Here is a 23,077-nt window from a genome sequence, read left to right as displayed (position 1 = left end):
AAGAATTACTATCAATGACTAAAAGTAACTGCACTGAGCACTTGTGAATTCTTCTCCAGTGTAACTTATTATCACTGCAAAGGGAGTGATGTCACAGTACAGACATAAGAGACAACATGGTGCAGAAACTACCGAATGTGGAACAGGTCAGCCTTTGCTGCTAATTCTGTTCTACCACTATTGTGTAATTTGGTATGACAGTTTTGAGTCTATGCTAGTTGGTCACAGCCACAATTATATGTTTCATTAGTAAATGAAGATTTTGAAACTGAGTGTTCAATTAACTGAGATACTGCAACAAAAAAACTATTTTCGATCTTCAACCAAAGTGAGGAACCAGAAGAACCTCACATATGGGATCTTGGCAAAGAATGACAGTAACAAACATTGTAGAATGTGGAGGATGGCTTGTCTGGAGAAATGTGAACAGTTGATGGAGAATCCAAAGAACAGAGACCGCTGGGGGGCAACAAGAAGGAGCTTAAACAGAGTCAGCCTATTTACAAATCTGTTGAAGACACTACAGCAAAGGAGGTGCAAGACTGTAGGAGATACTTCAAATGAAGTGACTTGAAAAGTAAGAGTAACCATATGGAATGTGACTGAAGCATCCTTTCTGTTCCTGATATTTGTGCAAATTTTGTGATCACTATGCACTGGTCGAATACGAGTAGGGTGAGAAGAAAGTCGCATTTAAGGGACAGGTTGTGAAACAAAGTGAAAGTGATGTGATACATTTTGATAATTTTGGAGGAACCTAAAGGAGGCTCAAACAAAATTTGTGAATGTGGAAGAGCATGAACCATTTTACATCAGGCTGTATCCTATTCCTGTGCCTGAGCAAACAGAAAAATTGAAGGAATGCTGAAAGCTAGAATTGTAGAATGATCTGATAATCCTTACAACAAACCACTACACCTTATGAATAAAATGGGCAGCAAATCACTCATCATTCTTTTTATTGTTGATGTCTGTGGTATCAAACAGATCAATTACAAGATGCTGATGAAGAAAATGAAGAAACAGAAGACAAGTAAGGAAATAAGGCGAAGAGGATGTATACCAGAGAAGACAAAGAAGAAGGAGAAGATTAGCAAGAAAAGAAGAAAAAGAAATAAGATAGATAAAGAGAAATGCAGAGGAAACCACGGTATGAGTAGCAGAAGATAAGAAATAAAGGGGGAGAAAAAGGCACCTTATTGAGTAAAGGCACCTTATTGAGTAAATCTAATTCAAATATGGTCAGTCTGGTAAATACTTCATCTACCACAAATTGTGTGGAAAATATTAAGAAACACAAAAATCATGGGATAATTGCAATGGATATATCACAATTTGCTGGCTGTTGCAGCAAATTTACAGATAGTGTCTTAGCAGCAATTGGAAATATTAAGCATAGCTCCATGAAGATTTTAGTATGCAACTGTAGAAACTCTTCTCTGTCAGTGAGTCATAGATAAAGATTAATTAATGAAGACATGAGCAAACGAATTAAAGAAATTTTTGGAAATGGACTCTTGCACACTCAATACAAAAGACTGTTGTATTTAGCCACAAATAAGTGAATTCAAAGCAGTGAAGGAGCTGGAACACACAAGACTGAGCAGTGTGGGACCCGGAAGTGATGTTTTACATCACTGCATCAGGTCAGTGTTTACGTAGATGACTAGTGAGCAGAGTTTTGTCTGTGCTTTTACAGACATTACAGAGCAGTCCTCCGACTCTGCTGCCAGCCTTTACAAGTGTCGCAGAGTGATCACCTTCTGATCTGCCACAATGTTTTGATGTGACCTTTCCCTCATTACTACATTGAGGTTACAGGCAACTCACCTCACCCTGCAATGCCAACAGAAAAATGCAACACAACACTTCAATGACCATAGTTATTCTTCTGGATAGTTGCTGACATTGATTTATTCTGTGGTTATCTGGTTCAGCACAAACATTTTACTAGTATAACATTGTAATTAAGTATTTTACAACTTTGAATGTCTGGGGAAAAAAATGTTTGTCAGATAGTGCACCTTACCAAATTTTCAACATCAGTGTTTATTTATTTCTTTGACTGCTTCTTAATCTATTCCTCTTCCAACTGTAGTGAAAAAATTGAAGGTCAATGGAAAATGACTGTAAATACTTGTAAACTATACAGGATGATTCAAAAACGATTTACAAACTGGCATGGCACATACGGCATACAGCAAGTATCAGTAAACATATATGAACCAGGGGTTGCAAAGGAAATCCAGCGCTACTAAATGGCATGCACTTATTTAGTCACATGCTACAAATTGACACTCACTGCAGGAGATTCTCAAAATTTTGTGCAGGTTCAAAGAGACACACCTAATATTGATGCTGCATAGAATGGCGCACCCTCTCAAAGATACCTGGGGTATCTCAAAGACATCCTGTTGATGCAACAATTCTTTCCACTATGTCCTCTGCACTGTAACAGGTGTTTCATACACAAGGCTCTTAATATACCACCACAGAAAAAAATTGGCTGTGGACAAGATCAGATGTTTGTGGTAGTCATGTGATTGGCCCACTGCAACCGATCCAGTGGCTGGGAAAGGTTGCCTGCAGATTTGCCATCACTTGTCTGCTGAAATGCATGGGGCTTCTGTCATGCTCAAATTGAATGCAGTGATGAATAGGCCTGGGAACATCACTCAGCATGTCAGGCAGAACCTCTCACAGGAATAAGAGATATGTGTGACCCTCAAGTCGGTCCAGGAAAGTGCATGCCCAATTAAACAGTCTCCAATGACGCCAGCCACTCATTAATGGTAAATTTGTGTTGTGATGCATGCATGTTGTCAACATTCATCACACCCTTGAGCGAGAACACAGGCTCATCGGTGAAGAGGACACTCACTGTGAAGCTTCAGTCTGCAGCAGGTTCCTGCAGAAATCACCGCACAAATCCCATGTGCTTGTTGTAGTAATCTGGTTGCAATGTCTGGACACATTGAAAAGTAAACAGATGCAGTCCTTTGTTGTATGCAATGTGCCACGAAAGATTGGGGGATATCAGTGGTGCAGGAAACACTCATGTACTTGTTGATGGCATACATTGCACCCTTTCGAAAATGCTTTCTTTCACTGCAATGGTCTGTGTTGTTCATTGGCAACCAGCACCCAGCTTGTGCATATGTAATGAGCTGCTTTAACATAAGTGGCGATGTATGGTGGCAAATAATGTGTAGCATGGCCTCTTTCTATTGGGATATTTCTCACAATAGAGTTGTACAGCTTTTAGTCCATTTCAGTTGCTTGTACCATAAATCAAATGCATCTCAGCCATTTTGTGCTACAAGTAGCTAGCCATGTTACTCCCAATACTTCCACTGCATGAATCTACATATACATCTACATGATTACTCTGCAATTCACATTTAGGTGCTTGGCAGAGAGGTTCATCGAACCACAATCATACTATCTCCCTACCATTCCACTCCCGAACAGCGCAGGAGAAAAAGAAACACCTAAACATTTCTGTTTGAGCTCTGATTTCTCTTATTTTATTTTGATGATCATTCCTACCTATGTAGGTTTGGCTCAACAAAATATTTTTGCATTCAGAAGAGAAAGTTGGTGACTGAAATTTCTCACCGTGATGAAAAATGTCTTTGCTTTAATGACTTCCATCCCAACTCGCGTATCATATCTGCCACACTCTCTCCCCTATTACATGATAATACAAAATGAGCTGCCCTTTTTTGCACCCTTTCGATGTCCTCCATCAATCCCACCTGGTAAGGATCCCACACCACACAGCAATATTCTAACAGAGGACGAACGAGTGTAGTGTAAGATGGCTGTTTTGTGGACTTGTTGAATCTTCTAAGTGTCCTGCCAATGAAATGCAACCTTTGGCTCACCTTCCCCACAATATTATCTATGTAGTCTTTCCAACTGAAGTTGTTCGTAATTTTTACACCCAGGGACTTTGTTGAATTGACAGCCTTGAGAATTGTACTATTTATCAAGTAATTGAATTCCAATGGATTTCTTTTGGAATTCAGGTGGATCACCTCACACTTTTCATTATTTAGCGTCAACTACCACCTGCCACACCATACAGCAATCTTTTCTAAATCGCTTTGGAACTGACACTGGTCTTCGGATGACCTTACTAGACGGTAACTGCCTGTGTTTGTATACCAACACCCTCTTGTGACCCTAGTGCCCTCTCATGGCATTTGCGACCCCTGCATCGGTGCCATGAGGGTGAACATGGGCTGGGGCATGCATGTATGCAGTGTGTTATTAATAAACATTATACAATGTGTAGATTATATAGCAAATTTAATAATTTTTAACATTGTTTATGTTCACTGATGTTAAAAAAACTAGTGTGTCTCAAAAGAAAGTTTATATTTGAAATGTCAAAATAAAATAGAGGTTGAAGACCACCAACAAAATCTTTATTTATTATTGAAATATACAGTTTAAGAATTTACTTCTTAAAAATAACTTCATTGAAATACAATCCAGCCAACAGAACTCTTTTAAATTATGAACAAACTTTTTCATGAAAGCTCAGCATGTAGACTATGGGATGGCTAGTTGGCTCCACTTCACTATGGATATTTTCTTTCAGTTAGTTCAGAGAAGTCAGATTATTGACATATGCTTTAGATCTAACAGATCCCTATGAGAAAAAATCCATGAGGCTCAAATCAGAACTGCGTGGTGGGCAATTTAAGTCACCCCTCCAGGAGATCAATTCACCACAGAAAATTTCATGAACTCACAGTATAAATTCATTGTATGTGTGTACTGTGGCTCCATTTTGCTGAAATTATTACTTTGGTTATTACCAGGAAAGTATGGCAATTCTGCCACCAAACAGTCATTTAACATCGTCATATAATGTTCCGAATTCACTGTAACTTCACGACCACTCTCATTCTCAAAAAAGTATTGACCAATTATTCCTCGAGCTGACATCATAGCCTATACAATAATTTCTGGCATGTGAAGAGGTTTCTCATGCATCTGTCTAAGGTTCATTTCATTCCAGTAGCAGCAGTTTTGCTTATTTATTTGCATGTTCAGGTAAAAATGAGCCTTGTCAGAAAACAAGATGACATTAAATGATGGAAACTCAGTCACATCATTAACGAACTGCAGTCTATATCTGGCATCCTGAGGCTTTAATTCTTGCAACAATTAGATTTTGTAAGGGTGCAGTTTAAGATCTTTTTGCAGAATTCAGTGCTATCATGATCTATGCACATTTAAAGAACTTGCACACTTATGAATGGAGAGGTTATGACTGTTACGAACATAGCAATTTATGCTCTCTACAATTTGCTCATTCTTGATGACCTTTGTCATCCACATTTTGCTTTGGTCAGTTTTAAACTAGTCTCTTGAAATGACCTGATACACTTCTGGTTAAGGGGAACACTTTGAGCATAATTTACATTATGCAAGCCATGATCACTGCAACATTTCCCCAGTGCTACATTTTGGTAAAATTCTGACGTGGACCAAGCGGTCCACTCCTGAGCAGTGCTCCATATTGATCAAATTCCTGAAGGCCAAGCAAACAATGAACAACCCCCCCCCCCCCTCCTACAAATTGTTGTGCATGCACAGAGAGCTCTTCAAGAATATATGTTCCACCTCCTACTTCACCCTCTTAGGAGGCAGACTCTTTTTTGGGAAAAGAAGAAAAAGAATCCTCAGGTTTCAAGCTATCTCCATACCAAATTTCATTGAAATTCATTCAGTTCACTTGTGAAAAATGACAGACAGAGTTACTTTCATATTTATTTTCATACATGAACGTATAATGTTTGTTTCAAAACAATCAAACACAAGATGGATTCACAAGGCATCTAACTTGCTTGCTTCCTGCATAAACAAATGAAGTGCAGGGGCCTTTCCTTGGTGGAGATGTGAGGGGGGTGTATTTGTGCAGTTGTGAATTTATTCCCACCAGCAGAAAGCTTCAGTTGCCAGTAGGTGGCCTATGAGTGGTAATGTGTAGTGGGCCTTCCTCGGTTTCCAATAAATCGTACATTGATAGAAAAAGTGAGCAGTGGTTAAGCATCAAATTTTGTCAAAACATTGCCAAACTATTTGCAAAATTCAACAGATCTTCAGGGACAGTGCTGTGAACTACTCATGAATAAAGAAGTGGTACAATTGCTTCAGAGATGGGTGGACATCAGTGGACAATGAACTGTGTTCAGACAGACCATAAACAATTTTGAAATTGCAATGTCACTGAGCAACTGTGACCTTTAAAGAGCATCATACATCTGTACAAGGACTTGTGAACAAGATAGGGGTAAGCATCAGTTTGGTACATTCAAATTTGACTAACAGTTTGTGCATGAAGAGTGTGAGAAAAATTTGTAGCAAAACTGCCGACAAAATGGAGCAGACATAACATGATCTAGATATCACACAGGACATACTGGACAATGCAAACAGTAACCCAAATTCCTGAATACTGTAATCACAGATTATGAGACATTGGTTTATGGATGGATATCTTGTTGGATAAGGTCATGTTGAACATCTTCAACTCTCAAATAACAATGGTGCATCACAAATACTCACTACAAGGACAAACTGTTACTTGGAAATACTATCAGGTGGTCACTCGTCAGCTTCATGTTGTTGTGCAGTGTAAATGACTGGATCTGTGGGTAGCAAAAACTTGGAAGCTACACCAGAATAACACACCCAGCCATTCTGTGCATCTGATTCAGACTTCCTTTGTGAAACACAACATTCCCACAGTTAGTCATGCTCACTACTCATCTGGCATTGCTCTGTGTGTCTTTATCTATTTCTCAAGCTGTTTATGCCCCTGAAAGGAACACCATTTGAATTATATGATCACTTCACATGGATGTGATAGATTAGCTGGTTACCATTCCAAAAGGTGTCTTCTTAAAGTGTGTCTAACAATGGCGGAAATGCTGGGTGAAGTGTGTTCATTGTCAAAGAGACTACTTTGAAGAGGATTAAGATTGTGCACCTCTGTATCAATGAACATATTTCTGCTAACCGAAGGTTTGACACTTTTTTAACATGCCTCTTAATTTAAATTTAAATATAAATTTGACTACTGCATCTTTCAGCTGTTTTCATAGGGCATTATGGTGAAGGGTTTTTAACAGATGAAACAGCATTTTACTGCAATTAGTAATATCTTTCTGAGGAGCATATGATGTATGCCATTAAAAATATTTTTATTCTGTTCATGAACATTTACACTTGTTCCTTCACAAATCTAGAGCAAAAGCTGCAACTGTGTTTTCAAAAACACTCTACCAAAATAAGTGATACATTGTGGGTCATTATCAATCGTACTCATGAGGCACACAGATCAGTCATGCTGAACTGCTTTTATTCATGGCTGCAATAGATGCTAGTAAGCAAGTTACATAAACACTTAAGTACATAAGGCTGCATTTGTGTTGTGCTTTGTAACATTTAGCTTTTTCTAGCACTTTAACTATGGCATTATCTGTCACATATAGCCACAGAGAAAGCTTGTTCTGGTGATAAATCCTGCAGAATAGTACAGCAATACAGTCAAACGTAAAAGCTGAAATCTTCTACATAGCAACAAACACTGCAAATTCTGGTGCCAACCTACACTGTGTGATAATACAAAGCAAAGCATAAGCTTTCTCCTCAAAAGCTGAAAATATGTTTAATGAGGTCTTACATAATGAACACCATAAGGGATAGTGCATCCTGCAACACTTATATACTCGTACATATGGACACATACAGTTTCTTGCCTACAAATGCATGCAGTCTGTGGACAACTTACCAGGAACAGTGGGACCAAGTTCCTTAATGTGAGAGGTGACAGAGGCGGAATTGATGGGAGAACTTGGGTGCCGGATTTCTTACAAGGTGACAGAAATGTAATGTAAACGGTGTGAAAATAATAAAAAATATATAATGTCACTAATAAGGACATTAGGAAAGGTCTTTTGTACCATATTTGTATTAAGTGTATGTCAAATGCACAGTTTATTTGACATTATTAACATTTATATTACAAGCAATAAATTACAAAGGTTACTGTACAAAAGAGATACTGTTTAAGTGCATTAATTTAGTAATATTTATTTTTGCTGATTTGCTTGAATTATAGGTAATAGTAAATAAAATTAGTTTTGTATGATATGAATGTTTCCCAGCAAATCAACTGTCCGTATTGCTATTAGGTGTCCAGCCGGGTCTAGTCATTTAAACTGAGAGCGATAGAAAAAAATTAGTTTTCATCATTCAGACTGAATCAGGTAAAAATACCCAAAAACTAACAAATACATGAACCAATCTGTAGAATTGTGTTGTCTTTGTCGACCACACACAGTGTACTATGTGCCACACACATCACCAAGGCAAAACTTTTAAACAGTGTGCTCCTGTGAGCTTCACTCTCTCCAGAGCTCTCTATCTTCCAACAGGTGGCACCATGAGTGCCACCAGAAGGTACTTTGACTCACTGTGTATAAATGTAATACTCCGTGCATCTTTTTAAGACACTGACAACAAGCTCTGCCAGGGAATCTCAGAAGATTCTCAGTGAGAATGTCCAACTAATCTGATAACAGCTAACAAGTGATTCTACACTGTAACCACTGTCAATGATCTACAGTATTAATGGGAATGGGGAACATTTACTATCAAGGATACAGAGGTTATGTACAAATACATCTATCTTGTAAACAGTGTAAATATGAGGGTAGTTTGAAAAGTTTATGGGATAGCCTCAATATGTCAGCAATAGTGTAATGAGGTTCCTGTGTAGTAATATGTCATCATTTATGAGTAAATATGTGGCATGTTAGTGCTCTGGGTAAAAATTTGTGGTGCAGGCATGTCTCCATTGTTGTTTCCATGCTGTGATTTTTTAAGTTGGAATAAACTGAGATTCAGTGATTACTTACTTTGTATAGAAACATATGAGCCCAAAGGAAATTCACGCTGATTTCCGGAATACTCTGGGGGACTCAGCTCCTTCATATCATATCTTGTCAAGTGTACACATGAGTCAAAATTTGGATGGGGCAGCTTAGATGATGATATGCATGGTGATCCTCCAAGATGTGCCACTACCTCAGCAATTATTGCAAAAGTGCATAAAATGGTTAGGGAGGATTGCCAACTGAAAGTGTGAGAAACTAGTGAAGCTGTAATGATGTCATATGAATGGGCATATGACATTTTAACAGTGGAATCAGATATAAGAAAATAACTGCTAGATAGGTCTTGTGACTTAACACACGGTCGGAAATATATCAGAATGGAAATAACAGACCCTTTTTAGAACAACCAACAAGATTTTGTGCACCAATTTGTGACCACAGATGACATTTTGGGCCTACTACTGTATACCAGAGACAAACAACAATCAGAGTGAAACTTCCTGGCAGATTAAAACTGTGTGCCAGACCGAGACTCGAAGTTGGGACCTTTGCCTTTTGCAGGCAAGTGCTCTACCAAATGAGCTACCCAAGCACGACTCGTGCCCTGTCCTCACAACTTTACTTCTGCCACTACCTCATCTCCTACCTTCCAAACTCAACAGAAGCTCTCCTGCGAACCTGCAGAAGAAGCACTCCTGAAAGAAAGGATACTGTGGAGACATGGCTTAGCCACAGCCTCGGGGATGTTTCCAGAATGAGATTTTCACTTTGCAGCGGAGTGTGCCCTGATACGAAACTTCCTGGCACATTAAAACTGTGTGCCAGAAAGTTGGTAGAGCACTTGCACATGAAAGGCAAAGGTCCTGAGTTCGAGCCTCAGTCTGGCACACAGTTTTAATCTGCCAGGAAGTTTCATATCAGCGCACACTCCGCTGCAGAGTGAAAATCTCATTCTGGAAACAGAGTAGTGAAAACGGGGTGATTCAACATTCAGCAAAGGCAATACAGTCAGCAAAAAAGGTCACAGCATTAGTTCCTAAGATGCAAAAGGGATTCTGCTGATATATTATCTTCCCACTGGTCAAACAATTATAGGACAATACCACACTAACCTCTGGAGCAAATATGTGAAAGGTAGGTGAAAGAACTAGTTTGGCAAGGAAGAAGTTGTCTTTCATCAAGACAATGTGTGCCCTCACACAAGTTTCATTGCCATGGCAAAAATTTGTGATCTAAGATGCAGACTGATGCCACATTCATCTTATTCACACAATTTGGCTCCATCAGACCTCCATCTCTTCCCTAAGCTTAAAATTTTTCTCGGTGGATGGAGCTTCTCTTCAAGCTAAAAACTGATTGCCAAAGTTGATTTTGCAAGCCTCGAGGAATCTAACTTTTGAGATGGGATTGAGGCATCAGATCACTGTTGGACCCAGTGCAGTAAAGGGGTACTGCACTGAAAAATAAAATATGATCAAATATGCTCATGTCTTAATCACTTAATAAATGTTGAAGTGTATGTGTCACTTCGTACCAGTATGGACACAACAATATCAGCCACAAACTATAATAATTGTCCACACAACCCAGAGATCAGCAAAGCAAATCATTTGATCAATGGGAATGCACCAACCCTAAATGAAATGGCATACCAACATAAAAAGTATACTACGCAACCAGAGCAGAATTAATAATTTAAGTTTCGAGAGTGATACTTCTTTCAGTTCTAGGCTTCTCCCTCTCTCTTTCTCAAACACTCACACACACACACACACACACACACACACACAGACACAGACACAGACAAAGACACTGACACACACACACACACACACACACACACACACACACACACACACACACACAACCACACACACACACACACAAAACCTTATGTAACAACCTTACATTTCAAAACTGCAATGGAACAGTCAGTGACCCCTCTGTCTTAAATTTTTTTTGTCATCATCACGTCTACCTGCAGGATGGAATATTTTACTATTGTTGCCAGTGGTGCACAGTTATCAGCACCAACTACCTCTAGGTTTGTATCTACATCCAGATACCAGTAACCACCTCAAGGAGAGTGGCAGAGAATACTTCTGGTACCACTGTCATTGTCCCCTACCATGTTCCATTCACAAATGGTGCTTCGGAAATGCTGTTGGTAACTGCCTGTATGAGCTCTAATTTCTCTCACCTTTCAGTTGTCGTCATTTAATGAAACATACATGGGAGGAAGTAATATGTAGCCTGACTTCTCAAAATGTATCCTATTGAAATTTTAACTATAAAGTTCACCTTGACACATAGGCTGTCAGCTCTTGCATCAGTTGCTGATCTTCTGCAGGTCTTTGCTATTTTTCCAGCACTGCAGTTTTACTATAGACAAAACACAATCTGTGAACAGCTCCTGAATTTACATACTGCTGCAGAGTCAGCAAAAGAAGATCCCTGATACTGCAAACTGCAAGCAGCTCCAGGTGAAAACAATGGTCATCTATAGAGCTGTGGAAACACTGAGGCATCATCATAGAGATGCAGGCATTACCACATTGCACAATTAGTCTAATGAGATGTATAAATCAGCCTTGCTGAGACCACTGACTGAAACTGTCAGGGATCTTCCTTCACTGACTGTACTACAGGCAATTTATCCACATACTCTAATGAGCCAAAACATCATTTACCATCTGATTAACAGTGTGTTGTTCCAACTCCAGAATACAATACAGCAGCAATTGTGTGTGGCACAGATTCAGCGAGTCCTCGGTAAGTTTCCTGAAGTATATGTAATTGGATATTTGTGCAAAAGTCACACAATTCTAGGAAGTTAGGAATCAGCTATTTACAGCCTTCGAGTTGGTGCCCAATAGCGTCCCAGATGTGTTTCTTCACGTCTAGATTAGGTTAATTTGATGGCAGAGACGTTGTCTTGAGTTCACCATCATGCTCCTCAAACTGCAGTCGCATAATTCTGACTTCATGACATGAGCAGATAAGCTATCAAAAGACACTGCTGCAGTCAGGGCAAGATACTGAGTGGGCCACAATAATGTTCACACAGTTCACAAGTGTCACGGCGCCACCAATAACGAATGCCCAGATGGATGTCCTCCACAGTATATTACTCCCCCACTGGCCACCTTCTGTGACACCACAAACATTTCGAGCACGGCTCTACATCTATATGGTAGAGTATCCGGATGTGACACATGTCAGTTTATCAATTGTCCATTCTCTACACTCCTATATCCACTGCAGTTGTAATCTATGATATCATAGGGGTTAACATGGGAATATGTATGAGACATCTGTTGTCAAGCCCAATGTTTGAGCCAGCCGCGGTGGCCGTGTGGTTCTGGCGCTGCAGTCTGGAACTGCTGGGCTCTACGGTCGCAGGTTCGAATCCTGCCTCGGGCATGGGTCTGTATGATGTCTTAGGTTAGTTAGGTTTAAGTAGTTCTAAGTTCTAGGGGACTTATGACCTAAGATGTTGAGTCCCATAGTGCTCAGAGCCATTTTGAACCCAATGTTTGACAACATGCACTGAACAGTGTGCTCTGAAGCACTTGCAACTGCACTGGAATTGTACACTATTATCAGGTCTGCCTATCCCGCTTCACAGAACGTACAAGCCTCCAACTTCCAAATTCTCCCACGATGCAAGGACACCCAACACATCAGCTTCTACTTGTGTTTTCAGTATCCTTCAGCCATTTTCCCTTAATGTTCACAATAGTAGCTCACAAACAGCCAAGTAGCTTTCTTGTTTCTTAAACGCTTGTTCTCAGGCACCGAACCGTAACAAACTGCCCTTTGTCAGAGCCACTTCTGTCGGTCAGTTTCCTCATTTGCGACATGTATCATCACTAGAGTATTTTCCCGTTCCTATCAGTTTCACTGATATTCTTTCCTTACCACAACCCATGCCCCTGTGCTACTGGATAACATTCCATCTCATGCAGTGGAGTGGTCATAACTTTTCAGTGCCTCAGTATATTTTGTAAACAACAACAGCCCTATAACAGTCCCTCTGGGTACTCACAAAGTTACTTTTAAACTTTTTGATTTCTCCTCATTGTGAGCAACATGTGAAGTCTGTTCAGTTGTCAGATTGTACTTGTTAACCAAAAGCATCTTGGTTAACTTTCCACGCCAGTTTGTGGTAGAAACAATAAGTTTACAATAATATGTACATTGTAATTGTCACAAAAGTAACTGACTGTTGCAGGAATGACAGGAATCCACAGATGAGAATGAAAATGCCGCATTAGCACACCAGCGTCATCAGTCTACTGACTGGTTTGATGCACCCGCCACGAATTCCTCTCCTGTGCCAACCTCTTCACCTCATAGCAGCACTTGCAACCTACATGCTCAGTTATTTGCTAGATGTATTCCCTAAAGCTTTTACTCGCTACAGCTCCCTCTAGTAACATGGAACTTATTCCATGATGTCTTAAAAGATGTCCTACCATCCTGTCCCTTCTTCTTGTTAATGTTTTCCATACATTCATTTCCTCATCGATTCTCTGGAGAACATCTTCATTCCTTACCTTCACCACAATCAATTTTTCGCTACCATACAATGCTGTGCTCTAAATGTACATTCTCAACAATGTCTTCCTCAAATTAAGGCCTATGTCTGATACTAGTAGAATTCTCTTGGCCAAGAAAGCCCTTTTTGAAAGTGCTAGTCTGCTTTTTATGTCCTCCTTACTCCACCCATCATGGGTTAATTTGCTGCCTAGGTAGCAAAATTCCCTTAATTTCATCTACTTCAAGATCCCTAGTCCTGATGTTAAGTTTCTAGTTGTTTTCATTTCTGCTACTTCTCATTACTTTCATCTTTCTTCAATTTACTCTCAGTCCATTTTCGGTATTCATTAGACTTTTTATTACATCCAAAAGACCTTGTAGTTCTTCTTCACTTTCACTGAGAATAAGAATGTCATCAGTGAATCTTATTATTGATATTCTTTTACCTAGAATTTTAATTCCACTCTTGAACCTTTTTTCTTATTTGCATCATTGTTTCTTTGCTCTACAGACTGAACAATTTGGGTGAAAGACTACATCCCTATCTTACACCCTTCTAAGTGTGAGTGCTTTGTTCTTGGTCTTGCACTCTTATTGTTCCCTCCTGGCTCTGGTGTATATTGTATTTTACACATCTTTCCCTATAGCTTACCCCTATTTTTCTCAGAATTTTGGACATCGTGCAACATTTAACACTGCCGAATCCTTTTTTTTCAGGTTGACAAATCCTAAGAACCAGTCTTGATTTTTTTTAGTTTTGCTTACATTATTGGTACAATGTCAGAACTGCCTCACTGGTGCCTTTACCTTTCCTAAAGCCAAACTGATTGCCATCTAACACATCCTCAATTTTCTTTTCCATTCTTCTGAACAGTATTCTTTTCAGCAACTTGGATGCATGGACTGTTAAGCTGACTGTGTGATAATTCTCACACTTGTCAGATCTTGCAATCTTGGGAATTGCATGGATGATGTTTTTCCGAAAGTCAGTTGGTGCATCGGAAGGCTCGTATAATTTACAAACGAACATGAACAGTCATTTTGTTGCCACTTCCCCTAATGATTTTAGAAATTCTGATGGAATGTTCTCTATCTCATACACATTACTGGATCTTAAGTCTGCCAAAGTTCCTAGAAAATCTGATTCTAATACTAGATCACCTATCTCTTCTATATCAACCCCGGTCTCATCTTCTATCATGTCATTCGACAGGTCTTGCTCCTCATAGAGGCCTTTAGTGTGCTCTTTCCATTAGCTGCAGGCTCCCCTTCATTTAACAGTGGAATTCCTGTTGATTACCACCCTTGTTTTTAATTTCACCAAAGGTTGTTTAGACTTTCCTATATGCTGAGTCAGTCCTTCCAACAGCCATTTCTTTTTCGATTTCTTCACATGTTTCATTGCGCCACTTTTTCTTAGCTTCCCTGTATTTCCTATTTATTTCATTCCTAGGTGACTTGTATTTCTGTATTCTTAAACTGCCATGAACATTTCTGTACTTCCCCCTTTCATCTAACAGCTGAAGTATTTTTTATATTACCGAAGGTTTCTTCCTAGTTCTTTGTACCTACATTTTCCTTTCCAGTTTCTGTGATTGCCCTTTTTAGAGATGTCCATTCCTCTTCAACTGAACTGCCTACTGAGCTATTCCTTATCACAGTATATATAGCCTCAGACAATAGCAAGTGCATCTCTTCATGCCTTAATATTTCTATATCCCACTCCTTTGTGCAATTATTCTTCCTAACTAATCTCTTATGCTTCAGCCTACTCTTAATCAATACTAAATTGTACTGCTCCTGGATATGCCTTAACAATCCAATATCTTATTTTGGAATCTCTGCCTGACCATGTTGTCATCTATCTGAAATTGTCTCATATCTCCTGGCCTTTTCCAAGTGTACCTCCTCTTCTTGTGATTCTTGATCAGAGTAATCACTACTGCTTGATGAAATTTATGGAAGAACTAAATCAGTATTTCCCCTCTCTCATTCCCAGTACCAAGCCCATATTCTCCTGTAACCTTTTTCTTCTACTCCTTTCCCTACAGCCGCATTCCAATTCCCCATGATTATCTCCCTTTACATGTTGATCACCCATTCAACATCCTCATATACTTTTTCTATCTCTTCACATTCAGCTTGCGACATCAACATGTATAACTGAACTATTGTTGTTAGTTTTATTTTGCTGTCTAATCTGATGAGAACAACTATGTCAGTGAAGGGTAAGTCACTCAGTGCCCTACCTTCCTATTCGTAACAAATCCTACTCCCATTATACCATTTTCTGCACCAGTCCCTGATTTATTGTACCATTAATGATCCTCATCATTGCCCTATGCTCATCTGACCAGAAATCCTAGTCTTCTTTCAATTTCACTTCAGTGGCCACCACAATATCTAGGTTGAATCTTAGCATTTCCCTTTTCTGATTTTCTAGCTTCCCTACCACATTCAAACTTCTGGGATTCCATGCCCTGACTCATGGACAGTATTGTTTCAATGGTTATTCAACCTGTTTCTCATTATTACCTCACCTTTCACAGTCACCTCCTGTAGATATAAATGGGTGACTAATCTGGAACCTTTGGCCAATGGAGAGATCATCATGACACTTTTCCAATTACAGGCCACATGTCATGTGGATACACAGTGTGTGCCTCTACCACAGTGGTTTCCACTGCCATCTGCATCCTCACGCCATTGATCACTCCTGATTCTTCCACCTTTAGGGCAATTTCCCATCCCAAGGGCAAGAGAGTGCCCTGAACCTCTGTCCACTCTTCAGCCCTCTTTGACAAGTCCATTGGCTGACTGATGTTTACCTCTATGCCAGAAGTCTTCAGCCACCATTACTGATGATTTTTACTCAAAATTTAAGCAGTAACAGAATTCGAACCCAGGATGTTGATGATGTTTGTTTTGTGGGGTGCTCAACTGCGTGGTTGAAGCCAGGAGCAAGGGAGTTTTGATTAGTGATCAAAGATGCTATCCCTAGACCATGGGTGGTTATTTTATACAATAATTACACTTTAAACCATTTCTTATGCATATTCCCAACAATTTAACTGACATGACTGCTTCCAGTGGTTGTTCAACAATCCTGTAATCAAACAGTGATGGGTTTTGCAGCTATTTATACAAGAAAGAAAGAAAGATGCTGCACACTGCTATTTTTTTGTATGTGCTCCCCACTGTATGTGATTTGTTCACTGTTCTTCCATACAAAGACACTTAATTTACCCCAAAACAGAAAACAAAAGCTGTTTTGCGCTTGGCCTGCTGGAGTGGAAATATATAATTTTTCACCTGGAGGCAATGATGACGATCATCGAAAGTGTAATGGTACAATAAATCAGGAACTGGCATAGAAAACTGTTTCATTTACATACAACATACTACTTCCTAACCACATACACCTCACCGAATGACTGGGATGAGAAAATCAGAAACATTATGGGTAACCTAAATGCTTACCAGCACTCATTCTTACTGCATACCGTTACTGGATTGAAAACTAGAGGAGGAAAATGAGAGCCCTCTCTATCACACACAGCATAGGGTGATGTCCAACTCTCAGAGATGGGTGTGAATGCATCCCAAATGGAGCAAGGGAAATGGAAACTTTAAATACTTACTGGTTGCTGTAAATCCTATGACATGAGAATTCCTGCAATGTAAATGCAGCCATTCCAGTCATGCTTTCTGACTAGAGAAGGTATTTCTCATTACATTCATTTTTCTGTCACTTTAGTAGGCAATCTCATCAGTTTTATAATACGTGCATGTTATCATTCTAAACTGTAGGTAAGTTAATCCCGAGGAAGGTGCAGATATAGCACTTTGGCTGATGTTATATTTGAGCTCTGACAGGTATGCAGGCATAGCTTATGAGATAAGTTTAGCGTGCCACATGTAGCTTGCATAGATTTTGAGCTGAGATTTAAGTGCTTACAGCTCATAGCAGAATGACAAAGCCAAGAGTATAGCAAGAACAAAAAGCTACAAAACACGCTTGTATGTGTAAGCAGTTTTGAACTTTGAAAAATATGTTAAAAGTATAATTACATTTGTGTGATAGCCCTGAAAGTTCAACAACAGATTAAATTAATTTCAATTTCACTGAAATAAATATCATAAAGATGTAAATGGAACACATATGACAAATTCATATTTTATTCGCTTATTTTGGTGTGTACAGAGTCCTTTGGAGAGACTGCTGCACAAACACATTTCAGCCATTATCAGAAAATGTTCTAATGAAGAGGAAACTAAGTGCCAAGTAACTAATTCCTTGCTCAGAAACACTATATAGTAACACAGCAGTCAATGGTATCCGGAATTGTTTAGTGATGAACCCAGCACAAAACGCTGTCATCCACTGTCAATGATTCTACAGTTCTGAAAACAAGAGGCACCAGATGGTATCGGAAAGCACTAAATTTCTGTGGAGAGTGGGGTGGCAGATATAAGGAATTACCGATAATGTAGAAAATCAATTGTAACTGCAGATGAAAGACTACTCAATGTGCAATATAAGTTAGACCTAATGTTACAATAGCTGCATGTGACTGCAGAAATTTATTCTTCCATTTTTTAAAGTTTCATTTAGAAATATTTCACTAACAAAATTTACAAAGATACAATGCAAAATAAAACATATTTTTAAAAATATATAAATAAATATAAATGTCAGTATTTTTGTATTGTTCAGGTTAAAAGGTGTGTTCATAAAAAGAGGAAGGAGAGACAAAGCAACAATCAGAGTAGGAAAAGTCATAATTGGATAAAACAGTAGCAATGGACATTGACGTTCTCCTTCTTTGAGTGCCTTTTAATATCATACAAATTAATATTGTTATATAAAGGTTCCCTGATTAGCAGATTCAGTAACTGCTGATTCTCTTTAAAATCTTTTATTGTTATCAACACAGAAATGAAACTCACAAATGAAAAAAATAGAGAGATAAACAAAAAGAAATCCCAAACTACCTGTTGATAGCAAACATATATATAAACCAAACCTGACAAACAGATCAGCTCTGAAAATAAGGTACGATAAACGTAAGCCAAACTTGACTAAAACATCAGCTTTGAACATGAGACATGATCAGTAACAGTTTTTTGAAACTTCATCCACTGCTCGAAGCAGGCCTGCACTGTCGATTTACCCCCAAGCTTAAACATCTCTTACTTAATGCCTCTAGTGACTCCGTCTGTCATCCCTGAGATGAAAAAATCTTCAGTTCAAAGTGGTTATGGTCTTTTTAATAAAATTACAAGGACATGGTGTGGCTAGCCAGTACTTACTTTCAGGAACTCCATTACTGCCAAGAGACACATTAAAAGTAGAAACAAACGTATTCCAAGTTTTCAGAACTGACAGTTCCTCATCATGGAGGAAAGAGGGACAGGGTTGAGACGGAGAGGTCAGTCACTATGACTTTTGTACTATTACTGTGCCTGTCAGCAGTACTAAAACTTCATCCCCTGAAATAGCAAACAGCCAAATGTTTTTCCTACTCCTAAGTTTACAGCTTCCACAAGTAGTCTTTTTATGTGTGCGTCTGCTATTGTATTATGTTAATTACCTTTTTTTTTTCTCTTTCTGTGCACTAATTTCATTTCTTCTCAGTATTTTCCTTGCACTCAATTCCTTCCAAGCCCGCACTCGGTCCCAGACCTTTTGTCCCAGCCCTCTCTCACAAAAATCAGGCATTCATCCTTTTTTAGGGAAACCTGGAAGACTGAACAGGGAAACTGAAGGGAAGAGGATGTCAGCTAAATAATTTTTGATGGGTAACTGAACAAAATTGTCATCAAAGATTAAAGAAATCTAAACTAAATATTTTTATCTCGAATGTTTTTGTTACATTGCAATAGTTCAATGATGTCACTGAAACAGTGTGGTCGCCAGTGACAAGTTGAACAGTGCTATAGGAAAGAGAGAGATTTTGTATGAAATCAGTAGAAAAGGATGGATCAGCTGCCTTTAGTTTACTATCTGCAGCATTCAAAATAGTTGGTAGCTAGTTCCACGTACTTTCACATCTCATATTGGTATGCTTTGAGTACCTTAAAATATTTCTGCATTTGGTGATGACCCACATAAGTCATGATTTTTGCTTCCCTCTTCGAAAGACACTGTTGCATCCACCTAAATAACAATGGAGGTGAACTCAGTGTGACATGCACTGTGGTCTCGTACAGTGGATGCGTAGTCTGAACCACCTGAGTGAGACATTTTGCCATGAAAGTGAGCAAATGTGTTCTTCAGTCAAATGTCTAATCACAGAGATTATTTGTAAGTCATAAGTCATTAACTCTTAATTGTCAAAATTGAAATGAAACATTTTTAACTGAAAATGTGAGAATCTTTTTTCCCCATCAAACTGAGAAAAGTTATTTTACCACATTAGTTACCTTACAAAAATTCCTGTTCCTTTCCTTCTACACTGTTCAGTTTTTAGCAATTTTTCACATCATTAAACTGTGACACTTACAACATTATACTTTCTTGAGAATGCTGTTCACCCATCTAGCCAGTCTCTCTCATTTCTCTAGTTGCCTTCACTGCTCTCATTTCTCAGCAGATTCTGGATGATGTAGAGGCATTGTTTAAAACACAGAATGTTATTGTTGATGTTGTCACTGTGATCTTCAGTCCCAGGACTCGTTTGTTGCAACTCTCACTGCTGATGTATCCTATGAAATTATCCTCACATCTGTCTAACTACTGTGACCTACTTCCACCTGAAACTACCAGGTTTCATGTTACTATCATTATTGATTATTACAACTAAAGGATTACAATTCTGTTTAAATTTTCTCCCCGACTGTTACTAATTTAATGACACCCGTATTGGCTCCAAAGAAGGAGAAAAACTGACAGACTTTATTTACTGTCCTGAACACTCACTCGGACAGAGGACCATTGCTTTGCCTTCCAGAGGGAGAAGAGGAGTTACAGGGGACCAGGGAACAGAGGAGAGGAGAATTCTCAACTGCAGGAACGGCGCGCAGGCAGGCACCGAGCAACGAGCGAGAAAGCAGACGTGACGACACTTACGCGCGAGTGCTTAAGCTTGTTGGCGGCCCTGTTTACCTGGACCCCCAGGCGGTGGTGCGTGTGGCGTGATGTCTGCTTGACGAGTGCGCAAATCAGCTCCGACTGGAGCTCCGGCATGTCGAGGCACTGCTGGAGAGCGTTCTGGGCCAGCACCACGTGGTAGTCGATGCCCGCGCTGTCCAGTGCCACCGAGATGAACAGCTGGCATGACTGCAACACCAACGGCAACAAGCGGTCAGCCTCACACCGACTACTGTGACAGGTCACAATTTTACTGCTTATCACTCTGGTCAGTACTTACCCACAGCAGGTGCAGCTCACAGCAGATACCACAACATGGTACAGAATTTGGCAGAATTAAATTTAGGAAATTTCCCAAATTCATTAATATTGTGAAAATTTCTGTGGCTTAATTATCCAGAAATGAGTGAATGTGTGTTAAAACAAATGTATTGATCGTGGGACAATAATATGAATAGTTAGTAGGAGTCTAGCTAGCTGTCACTCATGAAAGAACACCAGGTTCTAAACTAGTACATGTTTCTCTAGAATTAATGAAAGTATTATTTTTATTGAAGGAGGAGGAGAGAGAAAGAAAAGGGAAGGGAGAAACATGATATCAGCTTCATTGAGACTTTATGCAGAATCAGCAGTGATGAGTGAAAATGTGCCCTAGGCTTTGACTTGAACCAAGGATCTTCTGCTTACCAGACAGTTGTGTTAACAACTCCACCATCCAGACACATTGTTTATTGCAACTGCATGGACTATCTTGGTACATTCTGCAGCTGGCCCATATTTTCACCTTGCATCACATATCTGCAGCCCTATCCATGTCCTCAATGGTTGCTAATTTTAGATTCCCGCTGGAGGTCAAAATATACTGTGCATCCAAACTGAAGGTTATGGATTCATTGTCCATCAAGGCGAATCAATTATATGAATGTATGGCTATTTTGGACATGTCTGGAAGAATAGACACCACCTATTCATATAATAAATCAAAGTATTAATGAGGCAACAAAGAAACTAACAATCTGATTAAAGAAAGGAAGAGGAGGAAGAAAAATACATAATTATTTGATTATCTGTGAATCTGAATGGTGAAAGTAGAGCTGCTACAGTTGGATACAAAAGTCACATTGAATTGGATATAAATGATCTACTGTTCAAAGGCCCCAGGAGGAGGATTCAAATAATAGCAAGCCTGTGTCTCAGCATTTTTATTGGATCCCAGATGCACAGTGACAATTTTCATCAATAAAATCATATAAAAATAATGTTAATAACAGACATTTTATCATGAGCAATCTGTGGTTGGAGCTTCAAGACTCAAGGTATTTTTACTGACAATACACCACCTTCAGCCACAATGTTTTATTATTCTTTGAAAGTTTAGCATGTTTTAAAGTTAAAACTCCATTTCCATGCACTACATTAATTTTTTGGGGTGTTCCATCTGCTTTTGATTGACACCTATTAGTAATGAAAAACACAGCTATTCCAAATCATTCACTGAATGTGAATTTCATGACATCAGCTGCAGTGGATATAAGTGTATTACCCAATCATCACACATAAAAAATTGTGCTGTGCTGTGACTTGAACCCAGATTTCTGCGATCTGAGCACTTGTTTTAATCACTTCAGCTATCCATGCATGCTTCCTGGTCGAGCTAAAAGCCCATATGTCACAGTCCATGTCCTTATAACATAGTCTTATGTACATCACCTTTTTAAGCTTGTAACATTACTTGATTCCCATTTAGGGAGAATGACACTACCAGCATGAAATTTCATATGTCACAGCTGCGTAATACATCTATTCTCACTGCATCTAATGTCTTATAATTTGCATTCAATGAATAATTTGAAATAACATTTCATACAGTTGCTAACTGGCAAATCATATGTACGAAATAGGTTCCCTAAGTTTCCGGTCTGACCTCGAATACGAGTGTGAAGGTTAAAATGACTTGAAGGAAAGCTAGCAACATCTGTCAGTAGATGTGCACATGAATTGCAGCCTGCTACTAGCCTCTGTTAAATGGTGACAGTCATTTGAGCAAGACGTTTCTTGCTGCTGTGGTGCAACAGACAAAATCGAGTATTGTGCAGTGACAAAGTTTCAGACAAAAGAAGGATTTGCCCCAGCGGAAATCAAAGTCCGTTTGGATGGTATTTACGATGATGCTTCCTCTGCATACTCCACAGTGAATGAATGATATAAACAGTTCTGTCCAGACAGAGAGAGCACTGCTGATGATTCACATGTTGGTTGCCCTGTTGAGATGGTGACTGAGGAAACCATCATTATTGTTGAAAGTGAAGTTCTGAGTGACAGTTGGATGAAACTCAAGGAAACTGCATCAAGATTAAGTCACCTAAAAACAACCATTCTCTGGATCATGCATGATCATTTGCACATGAGAAAGGTCAGTGCAAGTTGGGTGCCTAGGTTCCTCTCTGCACTGCAGATGGAGCAGCACGTAACTGGGACCAAGTTTTTGGAACTGTGCCATGGCAACCAGAAAGAAGTACTG

The 23,077-nt window shown here is 39.2% G+C and overlaps 1 protein-coding gene across 5 annotated transcripts in view; it reads right to left on the bottom strand.

Annotated features, from left to right (window-relative positions):
* The window catches only part of LOC126291754 (uncharacterized protein CG43867), a 518,693-nt gene that overhangs the window by 60,856 nt on the left and 434,760 nt on the right, over positions 1-23,077 (bottom strand). For 4 of the 5 annotated variants that reach the window (XM_049985431.1, XM_049985432.1, XM_049985435.1 and 1 more), the window contains one exon: positions 20,536-20,745. In XM_049985431.1, coding sequence (XP_049841388.1) covers positions 20,536-20,745 — 210 coding nt within the window. The remainder of the gene's footprint in view (positions 1-20,535; positions 20,746-23,077) is intronic. The other variant, XM_049985433.1, reaches the window with a different exon arrangement.

This window comes from Schistocerca gregaria, chromosome 9, assembly GCF_023897955.1.
Source record: "Schistocerca gregaria isolate iqSchGreg1 chromosome 9, iqSchGreg1.2, whole genome shotgun sequence".
NCBI lineage: Eukaryota > Metazoa > Arthropoda > Insecta > Orthoptera > Acrididae > Schistocerca > Schistocerca gregaria.
Note: the sequence above shows the minus strand (reverse complement) of the source record. Positions and strands in the feature narration are given on the sequence as shown.